The 16,009-nt window shown below is 38.8% G+C and overlaps 2 protein-coding genes across 3 annotated transcripts in view; both read right to left on the bottom strand.

Annotated features, from left to right (window-relative positions):
• Positions 1 to 9,299, bottom strand: part of LOC115482750 (maternal protein pumilio-like) — a 40,867-nt gene extending 31,568 nt beyond the window's left edge. The window contains exons 1-2 of the mRNA XM_030222766.1: positions 8,282 to 9,299; positions 6,180 to 6,989 (exon numbers count right to left, since the gene is read on the bottom strand). Of these exons, the coding sequence (XP_030078626.1) occupies positions 6,180 to 6,989; positions 8,282 to 8,578 (1,107 nt within the window). The 5' untranslated portion in view covers positions 8,579 to 9,299. The remainder of the gene's footprint in view (positions 1 to 6,179; positions 6,990 to 8,281) is intronic.
• Positions 9,300 to 13,228: 3,929 nt separating this feature from the next.
• On the bottom strand, positions 13,229 to 15,374 carry LOC111593615 (chromosomal protein D1). Of its 2 annotated transcripts, none has more exons than XM_023306484.2 (4): positions 15,134 to 15,374; positions 14,894 to 15,038; positions 14,186 to 14,800; positions 13,229 to 14,127 (listed from the first exon to the last, which is right to left on the bottom strand). In XM_023306484.2, the coding sequence occupies exons 3-4, from the start codon at positions 14,628 to 14,630 to the stop codon at positions 13,301 to 13,303; spliced, it is 1,272 nt and encodes a 423-aa protein (XP_023162252.2). In that variant the 5' UTR covers positions 14,631 to 14,800; positions 14,894 to 15,038; positions 15,134 to 15,374; the 3' UTR covers positions 13,229 to 13,300. The 2 variants fall into 2 exon arrangements, with proteins under 2 accessions (XP_023162252.2, XP_023162251.2); XM_023306483.2 differs by having other exon boundaries at positions 14,186 to 14,777.
• Positions 15,375 to 16,009: the final 635 nt, after the last annotated feature.

The raw sequence follows: 16,009 nt of genomic DNA, 5'->3' as shown, positions 1-16,009 counted from the left end.
ATGTGTGTGTGTGCGTTAAGCCTCATTTGGCATAGTTTTACGTAATTCGAGGGAAAAGAGAACTATATTTTGAGCGTGGCTTAACTGACGCTTTCGTTGTGTGGGTAGAGCGCGCCTCTCACACCGCCTGTGCTTATTTGCATGCGAGCTGTGATCATGACAGCTCGTCGACTGTCTTAAGCAGCTGTTTGCTATTTACAGAAAAGAAGGAATAGTAGCAGAAGATGAAAGTGAGACCAGCTGAGGGTAAAAAACTAACAAACTGTTCTTTCTCATTGCGGCATAAAAGCTGTATACATGTACTCTGATTAACAGGCTACAAAGTGAAAGACTTAACTGATAATCAACACTCTTGTAAGGGTAGTGGCAATTAAAATCACTTGACTCAGCCAGCGGGCGGCACAACTAATATCAAATTAATTTGTGGAGCAATTTGAGGATGCATTTGAAATATTTATTTAATTAATGCAGATAATTGGGCATAGTTGAAGTGAGAGAGACAGAGCGAGAGACCAAGAGACAAAGCAAGAGAAACAGAATAAGGCGATAACGCCAGCTGTGTTTAGAATAAATGTATGCAACAGTAATAAAGACACAGTAAAAACTTATCAGATGGTGCGAAAGTGCAGCTTTCAATCAAATGCTCGATCGTTAAACCCACCGACAAATAATCAGTGCATTGACAATCGTCAACATCAAGTGGGATATCATAATGTGAACGTTTTGAATACCCTGAAATAATATCAGAATATTAAACGGGTTGTATTATTGCTTTATATTAACAACTTTTGGCACACAAATGCCAATTATTTGCCTCGATAAATATATACTTGTATAAATATATACGCAAAAATACATTTGCTTTGCGTCTAAATTAATCTATTAATTTATCACACAAAATTCTAATTGATGATTGATCAAAACAGGGTATATCGAAAGTATTATTGTAAAAAGATTATTTAATTGGAACTAATATTTCAACCATTCTGCAACTACATAAATGGGGTTACAGGCCTTAATTTTTTACTATCTGTTAGTTATAGTTCTCTGCTGATCTTCTAAGATCTCTCGCAATAGCATGGCTTCCATGGATTGTCAATACAATGAGCAGGGAGCGGTGCTTGGAGACTCCCCATCACCGGGGAACCATGGGAAACTCCGTTGATGGCATAAAAAAATGGATGATCCGAATAAAAATTGACGGGGAACGGCGGCCTTGCCATGTCAAATAGTTCTCTTATTTTAGTTCTTTCATTAATATTGAAAAAATCTCGGCGAGTGGCTAGCTGTAGAAACCAACTCTCGGCTTTAAAGTTAGAGCCAGGGCTGTGGTGTTGTAGAGTATATGGGGACTACTTTCTCTTCGGTAAGATGATTCATCTTGATCTCTACCCACTCGCTAGTCTTTTCTAAAGCAATTGTGTTCTCGGCCAAATCTAGATTTTCAAGTTCCGAGCTAAGCTCTTCAGTTAAAATATCGTCGAATTCCCAAGGAATTGCATAGTCCTGAATTATAAACATATTGTAGGCTATATACAACATGCTGTCCCACGGAGAAAGCTCCAATGACTCATGAAAGTCCTTGCCTATTTCCGACTCATCGTTAAACGTAATCCCGATATCCTTATGCGGCTCCGTGGCCGTCGTAGTGCCAACATCCACGCCCAGTCGAGTCACTCCCAGGCAGGATTGTATTAAGAGCGGTGAGCATATCGGTTTCTTACCGGGATTCGGGATAAATAATTTTTTAATGAGTTTACCAGAAAACAAACATAGTGCACTGAAGAAACTTATAGTCCCCGCATCCATGTTAGCAGAAAGACCTGTTCACCGGCCATATAACCCCAGTTAAAATAAGCACAGTTAGGTTGAACTTAAAAACACACTGTACATGGGAACAATTTTAAAAAAGTAAAGTATTTAGGAGAAATACTTTGAAGTGTAACCCCTACGAAACATTGAAAAGTAGAGCAAAATAAATAATAAAAATAAATAATATCTTCGAGTCCATCAATTCTAAAAGCAAAAATACAATATTCTTATATTTTTTAAGCCTCTATATACTACCTATGAACCAAGCGTTTCCTCAATTAATGACTTTTCACTGAATACAGGGTATCTACAATCGTTAATCTCGCAGTCAGAGAGTATTATATGCATTTCAAGCTTAATTTAAACATCAATTGGATAAAAGGTATCTTCTAGTCCATAAATAATTTCAGTTGATTTTCCTTAGCTGTTATTCAGTTCTCTCGTGCTGTTGTTGGGAAATTGCAGGCAACTGGCAAACATTTTCACTAATTGGCAACCGCGCGGCAGGCCAAAGAAACGGCAACAAACGCGTTGCCAGCGGCGACTTTAACTGCGACTGCAGCGTTTGTTAAATTAGAAGCGAAACAGAAACCCACGGAGGGAAGCGCAACAGGAAGAGCAGAAGGTGAGGATCGCAAACATACCAAAGACTTCTTCACTGCGCTCAGAGTGTGTGAAATTATGAGAGGGTAACAACAAAATGGAGAGGATGCAGAAGCAGAAGCAGAGCAACCAGAACAACAGCTAATTGTTTTACTCAAGTCTAGAAGTGATAAAGTTAACAAGTGTAATGATGATAATTATTAAGCACAACAAACTAAGCAACTGGGTGGAGGGCGGCATATACAATGTATGTGGGGAGTTTCCATATAGCAAAGTTTATGGCAAGTATAACTGTAATTAAGCATCTAGTTCATTCAACAAGCCTTCGAGTATTAAATTAAGAACATTTTACACCCAACAGGCACACTAAATTCGATTCAAGCTCTATTCATAAGTAATCTGGGTGAACATTATCATTACACTGGGGGTTAACATTTCTATACACACGCATATCTTAACCGCAGCGACGAATGCACAAGCACACATACGATTTTACAAAGTTTTCGTGGTGAATTTAAAAGCTTCTAAAGACGCCCCAAATCTGCATTACAGAGAGTCAAAGCGCAGCGGGCAGCCCATAACAGAAGCAGCGAGAAAGACAATGACAACAAAATAAAAGCTGCGCTCAAAATCAGACACCACACAGACACACATTTAAATCATTACAGCACACGCAAAAAAAAATAAAGAAACAAGTACAAAGCATAGCGTGCAAAAAGAAAACGACAATTACAGCAACAACAGAAGCAGCGAGGCGGCAGGCAGCATGCAAGAAAAAGTAATAAGAACACATACAGAAGAGAACCAGAAAAACAGAACGCCGAATGCGCCACATGCAACGATACAACAACAGAAAACCTGTAGGAAAAAAATGAAATAGAAACAAAGGGCTGCGCACGGGCACTGGGGAGACGCAGTGCCCATAGATGAGGCTTCTGCCGGCAGCGCCGCGCTGTTAAGCGCAAATCAATGACCTACGACATCAACAACAATGTGAGTAAACGCAGCAGCAAAGCCAAAGAGAGAGAGAGTGAGAGCCATAGTGTTGAAAAGATGGCAAATATTCGCTCTGCTGCTGCTGCTGCTGACTGGGGCCTGCCTCTGTCAAACACACACACGCATAAAAGGCGAACGAGCTAAAAAGTGGAGTAACAGCGACAGCAACCAAACAAAAGCTTACACACACACGAATACAGTTACAAATTTTGTCTGTGTTTTATGCTCGTTTCGCTCCTGTGTCTGTTGCTGCGGCTGCTGTCCTGGCATAATTGCAATAAATTCGTTTTCTGTTTCGTATTGTGAGCTGCTGCTGCCAGCCAAAGAGATTGCGAAATAAGCGCAAAAGGAAGTTGTTGCGAAATAAAAAAGGTAACGCTCTGGCAACAATAACAAGCAAAAGGGACGCTAGTTGCGAAAGTGAGAAATTTGGGAAGCAAGGAAATGCGACGAGTAAATACTCTAAAAAAATATTAATAAGTTTAAAGTAACCCCAATGAAATCTAATTGAAGATTTGTAATGAAAGTAATGAAATATGTATACACATACGCTTGCGCATCAACACTAGTCTTTTTTCTCCTTTATCTTTCTCTTCCTGTTCCCTCGGTAGACTGCTGCCTGATCGCCTGCCAAAGACTAGCCGCAAATGTAAAGCAGAAACCTCAGCGAGTGAAATTCTTTAATTAAAACTGCTTTTCCTATAAGCATTTGTGACATAACAACAACAATGGGACGGAAAAAAATGAATATGTAAGAGGCAAAGGTAAAACTAGAGGTGGAAAAACTGCAAGTGGAGCCAGCTGAGGGCTCATTAAGTTCAAGTCAAGTATTAAATTCTTTTATTTATAAATGCGAGTGGTTTCTGAGTACTGCGAACAAATGCCTCCACAGAACCAACTTATTGTATGTGACTGTGTGTATGTGTGTGCAAGTGTATGTGTGTCCAAGTGTGTGTGTGAGTGTGTGTACAACGCTTATAAGGCAGAAAATTGCAACCGGAATGCATTTGTTAGCGGAACAGAACAGAGAACTAAAAACCGATGAGCAAAGGGAGGGACGAAGCAGTACGAGGCAATCAAGAAACCATCAGCAAAGCAAAGAGACAAAGCGCTAAAACGTGTCTCAAGTCTAAAACAAAATCAACCAGCTGGCCAAAAAGAAGAAGACAAAGACTAGGCAGAGGAAAAAAGTAAAAAATCATAACTAATTTAACTAGGCAGCTTATTAAAGGCAAAACATCAAGACATAAAGTCGCCATATAGCTTATAAAAAGAAGCTTTAAACTAAAAATTTCAAATGTATGACAAAGCCAAGCAAAATATATCTAAGCAATAATACACCAACAATGTTGTCTATATATTTATAAGTATGTTAAAGGAAAATCCTGAACCGATCAAAAATCGATAACTAGTTATCGTTAATTAGGCAAGTCACTTGCTGTTCTACTCACACTTCTGAATTTCATAATGTTAACTTTCATTCATTATGTTAACTGTCCTTGATTACGGCTTTAGCTTTCCCAAATGAACTAGGCTATACCAAACTCGTAAAAGTAAACTTGCCATTATCGAAAAGAAAACTTTTTAATGGCAAGCGTATTCAGTACTAATAAAAAGTATTCCTTAACAGCATTTTGTGCCAAAACCAATAACAAGAGTTTATTAACACGTGTGATACAATTCCCCAACTACCCCAAGAGCCTTAACTTCAGACATTTCTCGCCCAATCCTGTGTCTAAACCAAAAGACAATCAATTCGGCTCTGTGAAAAACATTTCATTGGCTACGCATATAAGGAAAAGCCGAAAATATTTCACACATCAATTTGTACGGGCGGAAAATGGAAAATGTAATGAAAATAGAAAAACCAGCAATAACAATCAACAATTTTATGATATTTTGTGTCTATAAGGAAAAACTTGAAAGGGCCACTGAAGAGCAAACAAAAAGTCACATTCGAGTGAAACGAGAGAAAAAGCTTTGCAATTTAGCAACATTTTCTTTTGGGTCTGGGGTTTTTCTTTCGATTCGGTCAGGGCGATAATTTTGAAATACAACTGCCCATAAAAGCCAAATTATTGATTAACCAAAGACTCATGAAGCCAATTTTACGACACGAGCCACTTGGTCACTTGGAACAAAATGCAACGATCATAAAAACCAAATTGTGGAAATCTTTATCATTGTTGTAGCCAAAAGAACATGAAAGAAAGCATGGTGAAAAGCTTACAAAAACGTGGGAAATCAAAGAAGAAATTTTAATGTAGAACTAACATTAAAATATTACAATTGTTGCTAAGGCTCAAATCAGCTTGTACTCTATATATATATTTCACTATGTAAATAACTTTTTGTTAATGGCTCTCCCAGCGTTTAATTGTTCATTTAATGATAACAAATTAATAAACAAACATGGCAAGGGCCTAAAATTCAATTCACAAAATATTTAACTGTGATTCATAGCTCTAAAATCCCTTAAACTTAAGCTTTACTGTATGTTTTTGAACAACGTAAACAGATTTTGAAGTCTGAAAATGTACCCCAAATATTCAATCCCATTTATGACCCAGTTATCAGTCAAATGTAACCCTAAAAGTTGCCCATTTAATCATCATCAATCAACTTGGCGATGATATTAACTAAAACGCAAATCAAATAATTGATTAGCCCAAAATGCTAACTTATCTAAGTGCAAAAACTAGTAACTAGATATACATATATATACACACATATATATATAAATATATATGTAAGCTTTGTCTACTCACCGCTGCATTCCGATTGGCGGCGGCAGCAGCAGCGGCCGAGTTATTCATATATTGATTCTGTGGGGGCATCAGAGCAGCGCCCATAGCTGCTGCCGCGGCGGCGGCAGCAGCAGCATGCTGTTGTCCTCCCATATAAACGAAATCCTGTGGTCCGCCCGGCGGTCCCAGCGGCGGTGGGGGCTTCGGCATACCGCCATTCATGCCCGGATGCAGTGCGCCGCCATGATGATCGTACATGTTACCAGTGGCACCCGATTGGGCATAGGGCGTCATGTGGCCCATGGCGGCGCCGGCGGCAACATGATTGTTCATCACATGGCTGAGCAGATTCGAGTTGTACTGATGCTGGCCGGGATTTTGACCCTGTTGCTGTTGTTGCTGCTGCTGGCCGGGATGCGGCTGGCCTAAGCCGCCTAATCCATTGCCATTGCCCAGTCCATTGCCGCTGCCCATCATATGATGCGGTGGACCCTGAGCATTATGTTGCTGCTGCTGTTGATGTTGCTGCTGTTGTTGCTGCTGCTGGGCAGCAACTACGGCGGCCGCCTGCGACATCATGTGATTATGCTTAGCCACGGCGGCCTGTTGCATGGCAGCCATATTGGCTGCCGCAGCTGCCATCGATGGATGATGTAGACCACCGTTGGTGCCGCTGCCATTGCCGCCCATGCCACCACCTCCTAAACCGCTGCCCATGCCAATGGTGCCAATGGCACCGGGTCCGCCATTGCTGCCACCGTTGCCAGGCGGTGCGCCGGGCGCGGCATTCGATGGATTCATGGGAGGATTGTATTTCCATTTGTCCGGATTCTAGAACATAAAAATAAAAAGGAAAATGTAGATGAGAACTCGGCTTATCCTTGAAAAACATATATATGTACAAAGCTTAAAGAAATCGTTGCCAAGTTTGCACGCTGTTTGTGCAGAAACTCCCACTGCAGCCCTCCCACTAAACCATCCACCCTGAACCAGACCATTTCTATAACAAAATGAAATTCACAATGCGCGCAACTCTCGCAGCTTTTCTGTGACAACAATGCAACAGAATAAAGCTTCGATAAATGTAATACGAATCGTTTTCAAAATACCCTATAAATAGACAATTAAATGCCTTAAATAGGCTACAAATAAAACATAATATTTAAAAATAAATTTTTTTAGTTTAAAAATATTTCTCGAAAATACTCATATGATATTCTAAATATATTTATATATTTGATACTTTAAAAAAAAAAAAAAAAAAAAACAAAACAAAAAATTGTTTTTCTACATAATTTAGCTTTTTGTACCTTTAGAAACTCATGCTACAGGGTATACAAATCACACTGTCGCACAAAAAGTATTTCAAAAGCTTTCCACAAAAATAAATGTGGCTAAGAGTAGGAATGCAAAAAAAGAAATACTCTCATATATTTTAGAAAATACTAGAAATGTGTTAAAACTTCACAATATGTTTCTATTCGAAACATTGTTGTAAAGCCTAAAGATTAAACAACTTCCGAAATTTTGCTTTGAATTTACACTGAAGTTTTGTTGATGTTGCTGTTGTTTATTAAAGATTATTTAAGTGCAAAAAGTCGAAGAATATTCTATATTACAAAAATAAGATCTATGTAGACAAATATGTAGGACTTACTAAAAATTGAATCTTAAAAGTTTTCTATGTCCAAAAAGCAATAAAATATTTTCATATTAATTTATCAAATATTTTAATCGGATTGTTGAATGCAGTAAACAATTTTTTATTTTGTGACCGATTGTGTAGCCTATCTAATTTGGGACATTAAAAAATAGCACTTATAAATTGAAAAAATCTAGTTTATATGAAGAAAATCTAAATCTATATCTAAATGTATCGATAACTTTTAACAAACCTATAACTGGTACCCATTTGTGCTCAAATATTTTCGATATTGGTCTGTAATTAAAACACTTTAGCATCCAAAACTACAGACTATTTCTCTCTCTCTCTCTCTCTCTGTCATAAGCCCCACTCCTATAGACAATTCTTATAAATCCTTTTGGCTTAAAGTGCAATTGGCCCAAAGCCAAATCTAACATACAGCTTTATATTATGTTTAAATTTCTGCTAATATACTCACATCGATGCCGTGTTCGTCGCCGCATGCCCAACGCGTCTGCTGTTGTTTTTGGGCAAAATGGACCGCGTACTCAGCAGCCGCGGCGTCGTGCAAGGTGGAGCCAACGGGTCCGACGCCAGCGCCGACGCCGACGCCGCCGCCGGGTGATGGGCGCTGCTGAAAAACGAAGCCAACAGCAGCGGCGGCTGCGGCAGCACTCGCTGCGTCCACATCCTGCGTATTGGATCCGCGTATGTCGCTACCGACGCCGACACCGCCGCGTCCGTTGCGATCATCATTACCGCCCAGAAACTTCATGTGTTGTAACTGTTGTTGTTGTTGTTGCTGTTGCTGCTGCTGTTGTTGTTGCTGCTGCAAATGCTGAAAGTATGGTGAAGGCGGTGGCAGTGGCCCGTAATGTTGCTGCTGTTGTTGTTGAAGATGATGATACGGCGCCTGCTGCTGCTGTTGCGGCTGTGTTTGTAGATGGTGTTGCGGCGATGGCGACGTGGTTGGCGCTACCGTCGATATCGAGATTGTGGGCGCGCTTAACAGCTCAATTTTGACGGCTGTTTGCTGCACGCTCAGCTTACGAATTGGCGCGTATTGCAAAAACAACCGAAAAACAGCCGAATAAAATCAGAAAACACAGAAACCAAAAATGAGACGTACAAAATATTTTTTGACGGAACGAGAACAACAGTTTAAAAGCAACTGGACGACGTTACGTTGCGGCTACAATTTTAAAAAAATTGCGGATACGTCGCGTGCACAGTGGGGCGAGAGCACATTTAGCTTGTACCGTTAATACACTTCTTGTTGTTTGTTTTTTTTTTGGTTTATCTTGTTTTGTTTTGCGATTCTTGTCGTTTTTTTTTTTTACATGGATAGAAACCACACTTTACTCTTTCTTAATATTAAATATTAATTTACAGTCATTTGATAGATTTAATTACATTTGTCGTTTGATATTTGTATACACTCGAAAAAAAACTTGCACGTTTGGTATGGTTTGATTTTTCTTTTTTTTTTTTACAAAAATTTACACTATTTAACACAAACTATGAATAATACTTTACACAGTGGAACCAACCAAATAAACTTTTCTTTAATGCATTCAATATTGATGTATGAGAATTGGTTTTAAACAATATAAATATTTTTACAGATCAATTGAAATTTGTTGAGATTGAAAGATTTGATGTTTTTAGTTATTATTATTTTGAATTATAAATAGGATGATTTTAATTTACACGACGTTTTAATGATGAAAATATACACAAACTGCAAAGAGAAAGAACATACAATTAATATTATTTGTTTTGTAATTTGAACCATTTTAAAAAATTCGATATAAACATATCGATATTCGATACATTTTCAATTTATAGATTACAACCCACTGTGCCTACTTTGAGCTGGTCATGGTATAGAAACGGAGATAACGCAACTGGCAGACAGATAACCAGCTCAAGAATATGTTTAACAAATGCTTAACATTATAAATGAGCTAAATAAACGCGCCTCTGTTTCGTTATAAAAACAATAACAAAGCAAAAAATATATACGAAGAAGAAGAAGCAAAAACAGGAGTAACTAAAGCTAAATCCAAAGCCGAATATCAGAAGCAATTGCAAAGAATAACGCGACACCAGCGACGCTGAATCATGCGCGAAAAGTACGCAAAGAAAACGACAGCAGCCAAAGGGGGGCAGGCGACTAAGCGAAAGAAAAAACATATAAATTAACATATACACACACCAACAATAAAACGAAGTGAACGGCGGCCGGCAGCAGCGGCCACAACGTTTTGAGGTTAAGTTACAAAATATGTAAGCAATCGTCCGTCGTCTGTTTCTCTGTTGTTTATATGCGCGCGAGCCAGCGACAGTTTGCCCACACCCTATCCCCTTCCACTCCCACTGACACCCAAAGAGAGTGCCCAGAGCAGAGGCAAGAGACAAGTGCAGCGTGCGAAACCGCAGTGCCTAGCGGGGGCCTTACTCAGTCAGTCAGTCACGCACACACACACATGAACGCACGTTGTCGATACAAAAACAAACACAAAGATAAACGCCAAAAAGAGACATGTGAAAAACAAAAGCACGAGAACAAACACAGCATAAAAAGGAGCTTCGAAGCGAGTGATGCGCAAACCAACCAAAAGGGGGGTGTGGCAAGCGCAGTAATATAAATATACTATATGTATAGCCAAACAAGCAAAATATATAACTTAGTTAATTTAAATAAATATGTTAACAAATTTTCTTAGTTAATTTGTTTTTATTTAACATCGGTAGTAACAGCGGCACTCTTATTGGGAAAATTCTTGTATACAAATGCAAGGCACACGGCAAGAGAGCGAGAGCGCAATCGAGAGTACGAGTGTGAGCGAAAAAACAAATATTTTAAACGCCGTGCCGTGCAAATGTAAAGAAGAAGCAAATGGCTGCCGCTGACAAGGAAGAAAAAGAAACAAGGCACGGTCGGATAATGGACGAATGGACAGAAGACGACAAACGCACACACGCACAGAAACAAGAATATACTCTAAGCATTATGCGAGCCAATCGGAAAAATAATTTCTTTTTTTGCTGGCAACTTAACAAAATTAGCGGAAACTAAAGAAAAACACACGCATCAAAAGGAACATACATCATTTAATTGATTTTTACCTTTTATTTTATGCAGCGACGCACTCGACTAACATTTGCTCAAAAACTAACAATTTTGCCACTATTTATACATGCTCTATATATATGTATGCATATAATTATACATGTATAAATATGCATATATAAATCCGCTGTGTGCGTCTAATTATGCGTGTGTTAGTGCAGCCGCTACTAGTCTGGATTTATATATATAAGACACACATACACAAGCACACACACAAACACAATATATACACATGTGTTTGTATATATAACAAATTTTTGCAGCCGCCGCCGCAGTCACAGCAAAAAGGAAACGACGATGACAATGTAAAAAAGAGGCAGGGAAGCAAAAGTGTCTCGAAACTAAAAATTGAATATCTATAGAATTGAATATTTCTATATTTTTTCGGCACTTACACATGCACTTAATGACTTGGTAAACACGCGCGAAATGCCCTCAGATTGCTTATTTAATTTGTTTTGCGTGGTTTTTGTTTAATTTAAAATATTTAAATTACAATTATTTACACAGGATGAAGAAGAATACGGCTAAGAATTCTTCGACGTTGTCGTCGCCGCGAGAACGATAATAAAGCGAATGCGAATGCAAAGACACAGCGCCAGCGTCGAAAACACACAAAACCAGCAGGAGATTGCGCTCAGAGCGAACAAATTCATAGAGAAATAAAAAGAGAGAGAGCTCTAGAGAGAGAGCATGTGCCGGAAAAAAGTGTGACCAGATTTGGTCAATGTGGAAAAGGGCAAACAGTACAAAGATTAATATAAAACAATTAATTATCGCAAAAAACTAATTTTTTCGCTTAAAAATTTACCAATTCCAAAAAATTTGGAGTTCAATGAGCAAAATACTGTATTGCTTGCTTTTGGATCGAGTTAAGTCAATTTGTAAATAAAATTTGCCTCGCGCGCGCACTTACATTGTCCGATAAACAAAAACCAAGTGAAACAACTACAGCATTGGAACAGCTGCTCGCATACAAGGGTCCATTCGAATAGGGTTGTCACAATTTGGCAAATTTGCAACTATTCAATTAAATGAGAAGTTATCAATAAAGATTGATGTAAAATATTGAAATAATTAATGAAAACCTTTATATAGCATCAAGATTCACCGTGGATTTGCCTTTGCATAACTAACAAATATATGCAAGTCAAACACATACAGGTGCACGCGCTTCCACACTTCTGTTTATAAAATAATTGCATTTGTTATGCTTGTACCATTTTATAGATTCATTAAAGCACGTTTGCATAAAACTAACATTTATCTTGATCGATTTTAGTGACCGCAACCAATTCCATTAGTAGCAAGTCCATAACATACACACACACACGCACGAAACGCTGCAGCCGCAGATTGCCTCTGTATTTGTTTTGTTTTTGTTAGCGGCATTTTTTTTTATCAATTTTGCGGCATTTTAATGCTGCCATTACTGCTGTTTCAATAAAATAAAGTAAACGTTGGGCATTATTATTAGCCAGCAATTGGAAAGTTCTCCGATGCTTTTTTCAGTACTGTTTTTCTAGTGCTTGCAAATTTACGCAAAACACAAATTAAGAAGCCGCACGCTCAGGCAGTTAGAACGTTCACATTTCGCACACGCACAAATGGAACACTATATCCTTTGGTTATTAAACTAGTATTTTATTATATGCTTACACTTGCCGTAACATTAATTATTATTTACCTTAGCTTATTTGAAAAATTTACATATGTATTACAAACACGCTGTTCTTACAAACGATTTACAATGACTAAAATATTGTTGTCGATAGACGGGTTGTTATCGATATCTACAGTGCGATAATTCACGTTAGCATTTTCTGTAACTTAAGTATTATTCATGTAAAGCTTATTCGATATACTCGAGACTATGGACATGTTGATAAATGCAGAAGCGTTAATTATGAATGTCAACTACAAACACAATGTTATTCTATTATTTATATATTTTTAATAAAATTAATGATCTGTACTTGTTTTCACACGTCACTACAATGATATTTAATGTATTTCTATTATGTAGTTTAAGCCAAAATTAATCCAATTATATATTAAAAATGGAATAAGATGAAATATATTTTAGAATTATATATAAGGAGGTGGAGGTGGAGGAGGGGTGAATTTAACATAAAATTAGAAAAACATATTGTATGTTTTCGCTGGTTTTCTTCTTAAAGTTTTTTTTCGTTTTTTGTTTTCTTTTGAGGACATTTTAAATGGAATTACTGCCTAGCGCACTCCATTCAAGGGGTATACAAGGTAGCATTTGATTGGAATTTCCTTTTGTTATAGTTATTTCATTATTTTTGCATGTCCCAATAATAAATGTGCTGTGTTGTTGCCTAAATACTATTCAAATTAAGCATTAGTCCATGATGCTTCATCGGAAACACACTCAACGGAATCATTGGCATTGTCTCCATCGCCATTCTCTGACGAATGTTGTTCCTTGCGCTTGGATTTCGATTCATTCAAGCTTGTCTGCTTTCTCGGCTCATCGGAATCGTCGTCACCGGCGTCATCATTTAATCCGCCGCCGCCGCTGCTGTCTTCGTTGTCCTCATCAGCATCGCCACTGTCGTCGGCTGCTCCTTGAGGCTTGCGTCCACGCTTCTTGGGCACCTTGCCATTGGACTCGTCACCTAAATCGCCAGCCGAGTCCAGATCGTCGTCATCGTCATCGTCCTGTTGATTGTTTGGCGATTTCTGGAGCTTAGGTCGACCACGCGGTTTGGCTCCTGATGCGCTTTTGTTGTTTCCCAATGAGGGTCGTCCGCGCTTCTTTGGCGTGGTTGATACTGCCGTCGACTCTTCTGGCTCCACAGATTCCTCATCATCCGACACATTCTGCGGCTGCTGATCATCATCGTCATCTTCATCGTCTATGTCATTGGCAGCAGCCTTAACGGGCGATTGGTGAGCTTTTGGACGTCCACGCGGCCGTCCTGATGGCACATACGGAGCTGGCTTATTGGCCAGTGATGGACGTCCACGCTTCCGAGGCGCTGTAGGCGCATCATCGCCATTCGATTCACCTGCTGGCGATGATCGTTTTACAGCCGCACCTGACTTATTCTTTTTGGGGCGTCCTTGACCACGACCAGTGCGTACAATATTCAAGTTGATTGAGCCAGCAGCAGGACGACCGACAGGACGACGGTCCTCGTCATCATCTTCATCGTATTCTGTACATGTGCAGGTCAAATTTTGTATACTAATCTTTATCTCTATCTCTATACATACCATCATCATCCTCGCTGGGTTGATGCTTGCGTGGTCGTCCCAGTTTGCGACGCTTGGCCGATGATGGCGACTTTTGTTGCTTTGCTGGTGGTTTCTCATCGGCCGACGAATCCATATCTTCATCGTCGTTGCCACTGTTCTCTAGCGTCTGCACGGGCGCCTTGCGTGGACGACCGCGTCCCTTGGCCTTTAACGGGTGCATTGGCAGCTCACCATTGGCATCACCCAACTCATCCTGATCCAAATCCTCGATGTCACTGTTTGCAGCCGCAGCGGATAACTTTGGAGGCCTGCCACGCCCACCCTTAACCTTGGGCGGTCGACCGCGCTTTTTGGGTATTAATGGAATGTTGCTTTCGACGGGACTGCCCGCTGTGGGAGCTGCGCCACCCGCAGATCCCTTGGCCGGGCGCCCGCGCTTTTTGGTCACTGCAATCTCCTCCATATTCAATTTGTTAATATAGTTTGTTTTTATTCGCGCTCTAGATTTGGCTGCAATTGATTCTGTTTATTTCGCAAACAATTTCCGTTTTCTTTCCACGCTCTTTGCATTCGCTTTCTTATTTGTGGATGCTCACTTCGCTGATTTGCGCTGTGCCAAAATACAAGAAATATCTATTATAAGAAATAAAATATAATCATTTACTACTTCTGATTAAATGTTAAACAATTATGATTTTTCAAGCTAGCACTGTGAAGTTTAATTACTTTTTGCAATTGCCAGGCACGTTACTAAATCCCTCCGAAAAACGAAAATTGGCGTCGGCGTCTTTTTCTGCTCACTATCTTTACGTTCTTCGCTCTCCTGTGCACTCGCCTTCGTATTTTTATATGCTCGAGCTGCAAATTTGCGCTACAGCAAAATATAAAAGAATATTAAATAGAGAAACAACATATATAAGTGTTGATTAAAAATCTTCACTGTATTTTGCTTCACGCTTTAATTACTTTTTGCAAATGGCAAGTACACTACTAAATCCCTCCGAAAAACTGAAAATTGGCTTCGGCGTCTTTTTTCTGGCTCACTGTCTCTACGTTTTTCGTCGCAGCGTCGATGCATAGACTATCGATAGATTGTCTGAAATGGCTAGTAAAATATTTTTGAATAAATTTAAATACGTTGCGCTCACAATGCTGAATTTACGTATGTAAAATCAAGAATATAAAAACTCCACAGCTTTTAACACGGCACGCAAGCAAGGCTAGGAATAATAAATTTTATTTTCATGCCGGCCGGTAAAACTAGAGATTAATCGCAGTTGGCACTGCTAACTCGTTTGAGATTGTTATCGATTGTCAATGAAAACAGGCCGCGTTTTTTGTAATTTAAAAACGCTGGCGGCAACAAATTGTATGTATTCAGAGTTACACAGCAGAGCATCTTCTAAAATCGACAATCAAAATAAATTGTGTAATTTCGAATATATTTATAGACAATATGCGTAAAGATCTAAAACCTCATTCCCTCGATTTCCCATGCATATCACATGATCCTTAAAATATTCTTTAATGGCAAATATATATATTTCTGTTTGTCAGATAATAAATAACTTTGTTGCTAACTTCGCACTTAAACTATTGGCCTTACTTACTGTAATACTAATAGTAAGTATCTCCTAATATTCATTCAACTAACTTTTAAATGAGTTCAGACAGAATGAAAAAAGAAATATGTATAATATAAACTAAGTTATATCAAAATTTAAATCCATATTTAATATAGTTATATCTATATTTTGTTAACAAATAAAAAATTCTTCATGAAAATTGAAATATTAAAGCGCAATCAATTTAAGCTGACCCCAGGCAATTCAAAGACAATTT

The sequence above is a fragment of the Drosophila hydei genome, unplaced genomic scaffold, assembly GCF_003285905.1.
Source record: "Drosophila hydei strain 15085-1641.00,03,60 unplaced genomic scaffold, DhydRS2 tig00000063-arrow-pilon, whole genome shotgun sequence".
Lineage (NCBI taxonomy): Eukaryota > Metazoa > Arthropoda > Insecta > Diptera > Drosophilidae > Drosophila > Drosophila hydei.
Note: the sequence above shows the minus strand (reverse complement) of the source record. Positions and strands in the feature narration are given on the sequence as shown.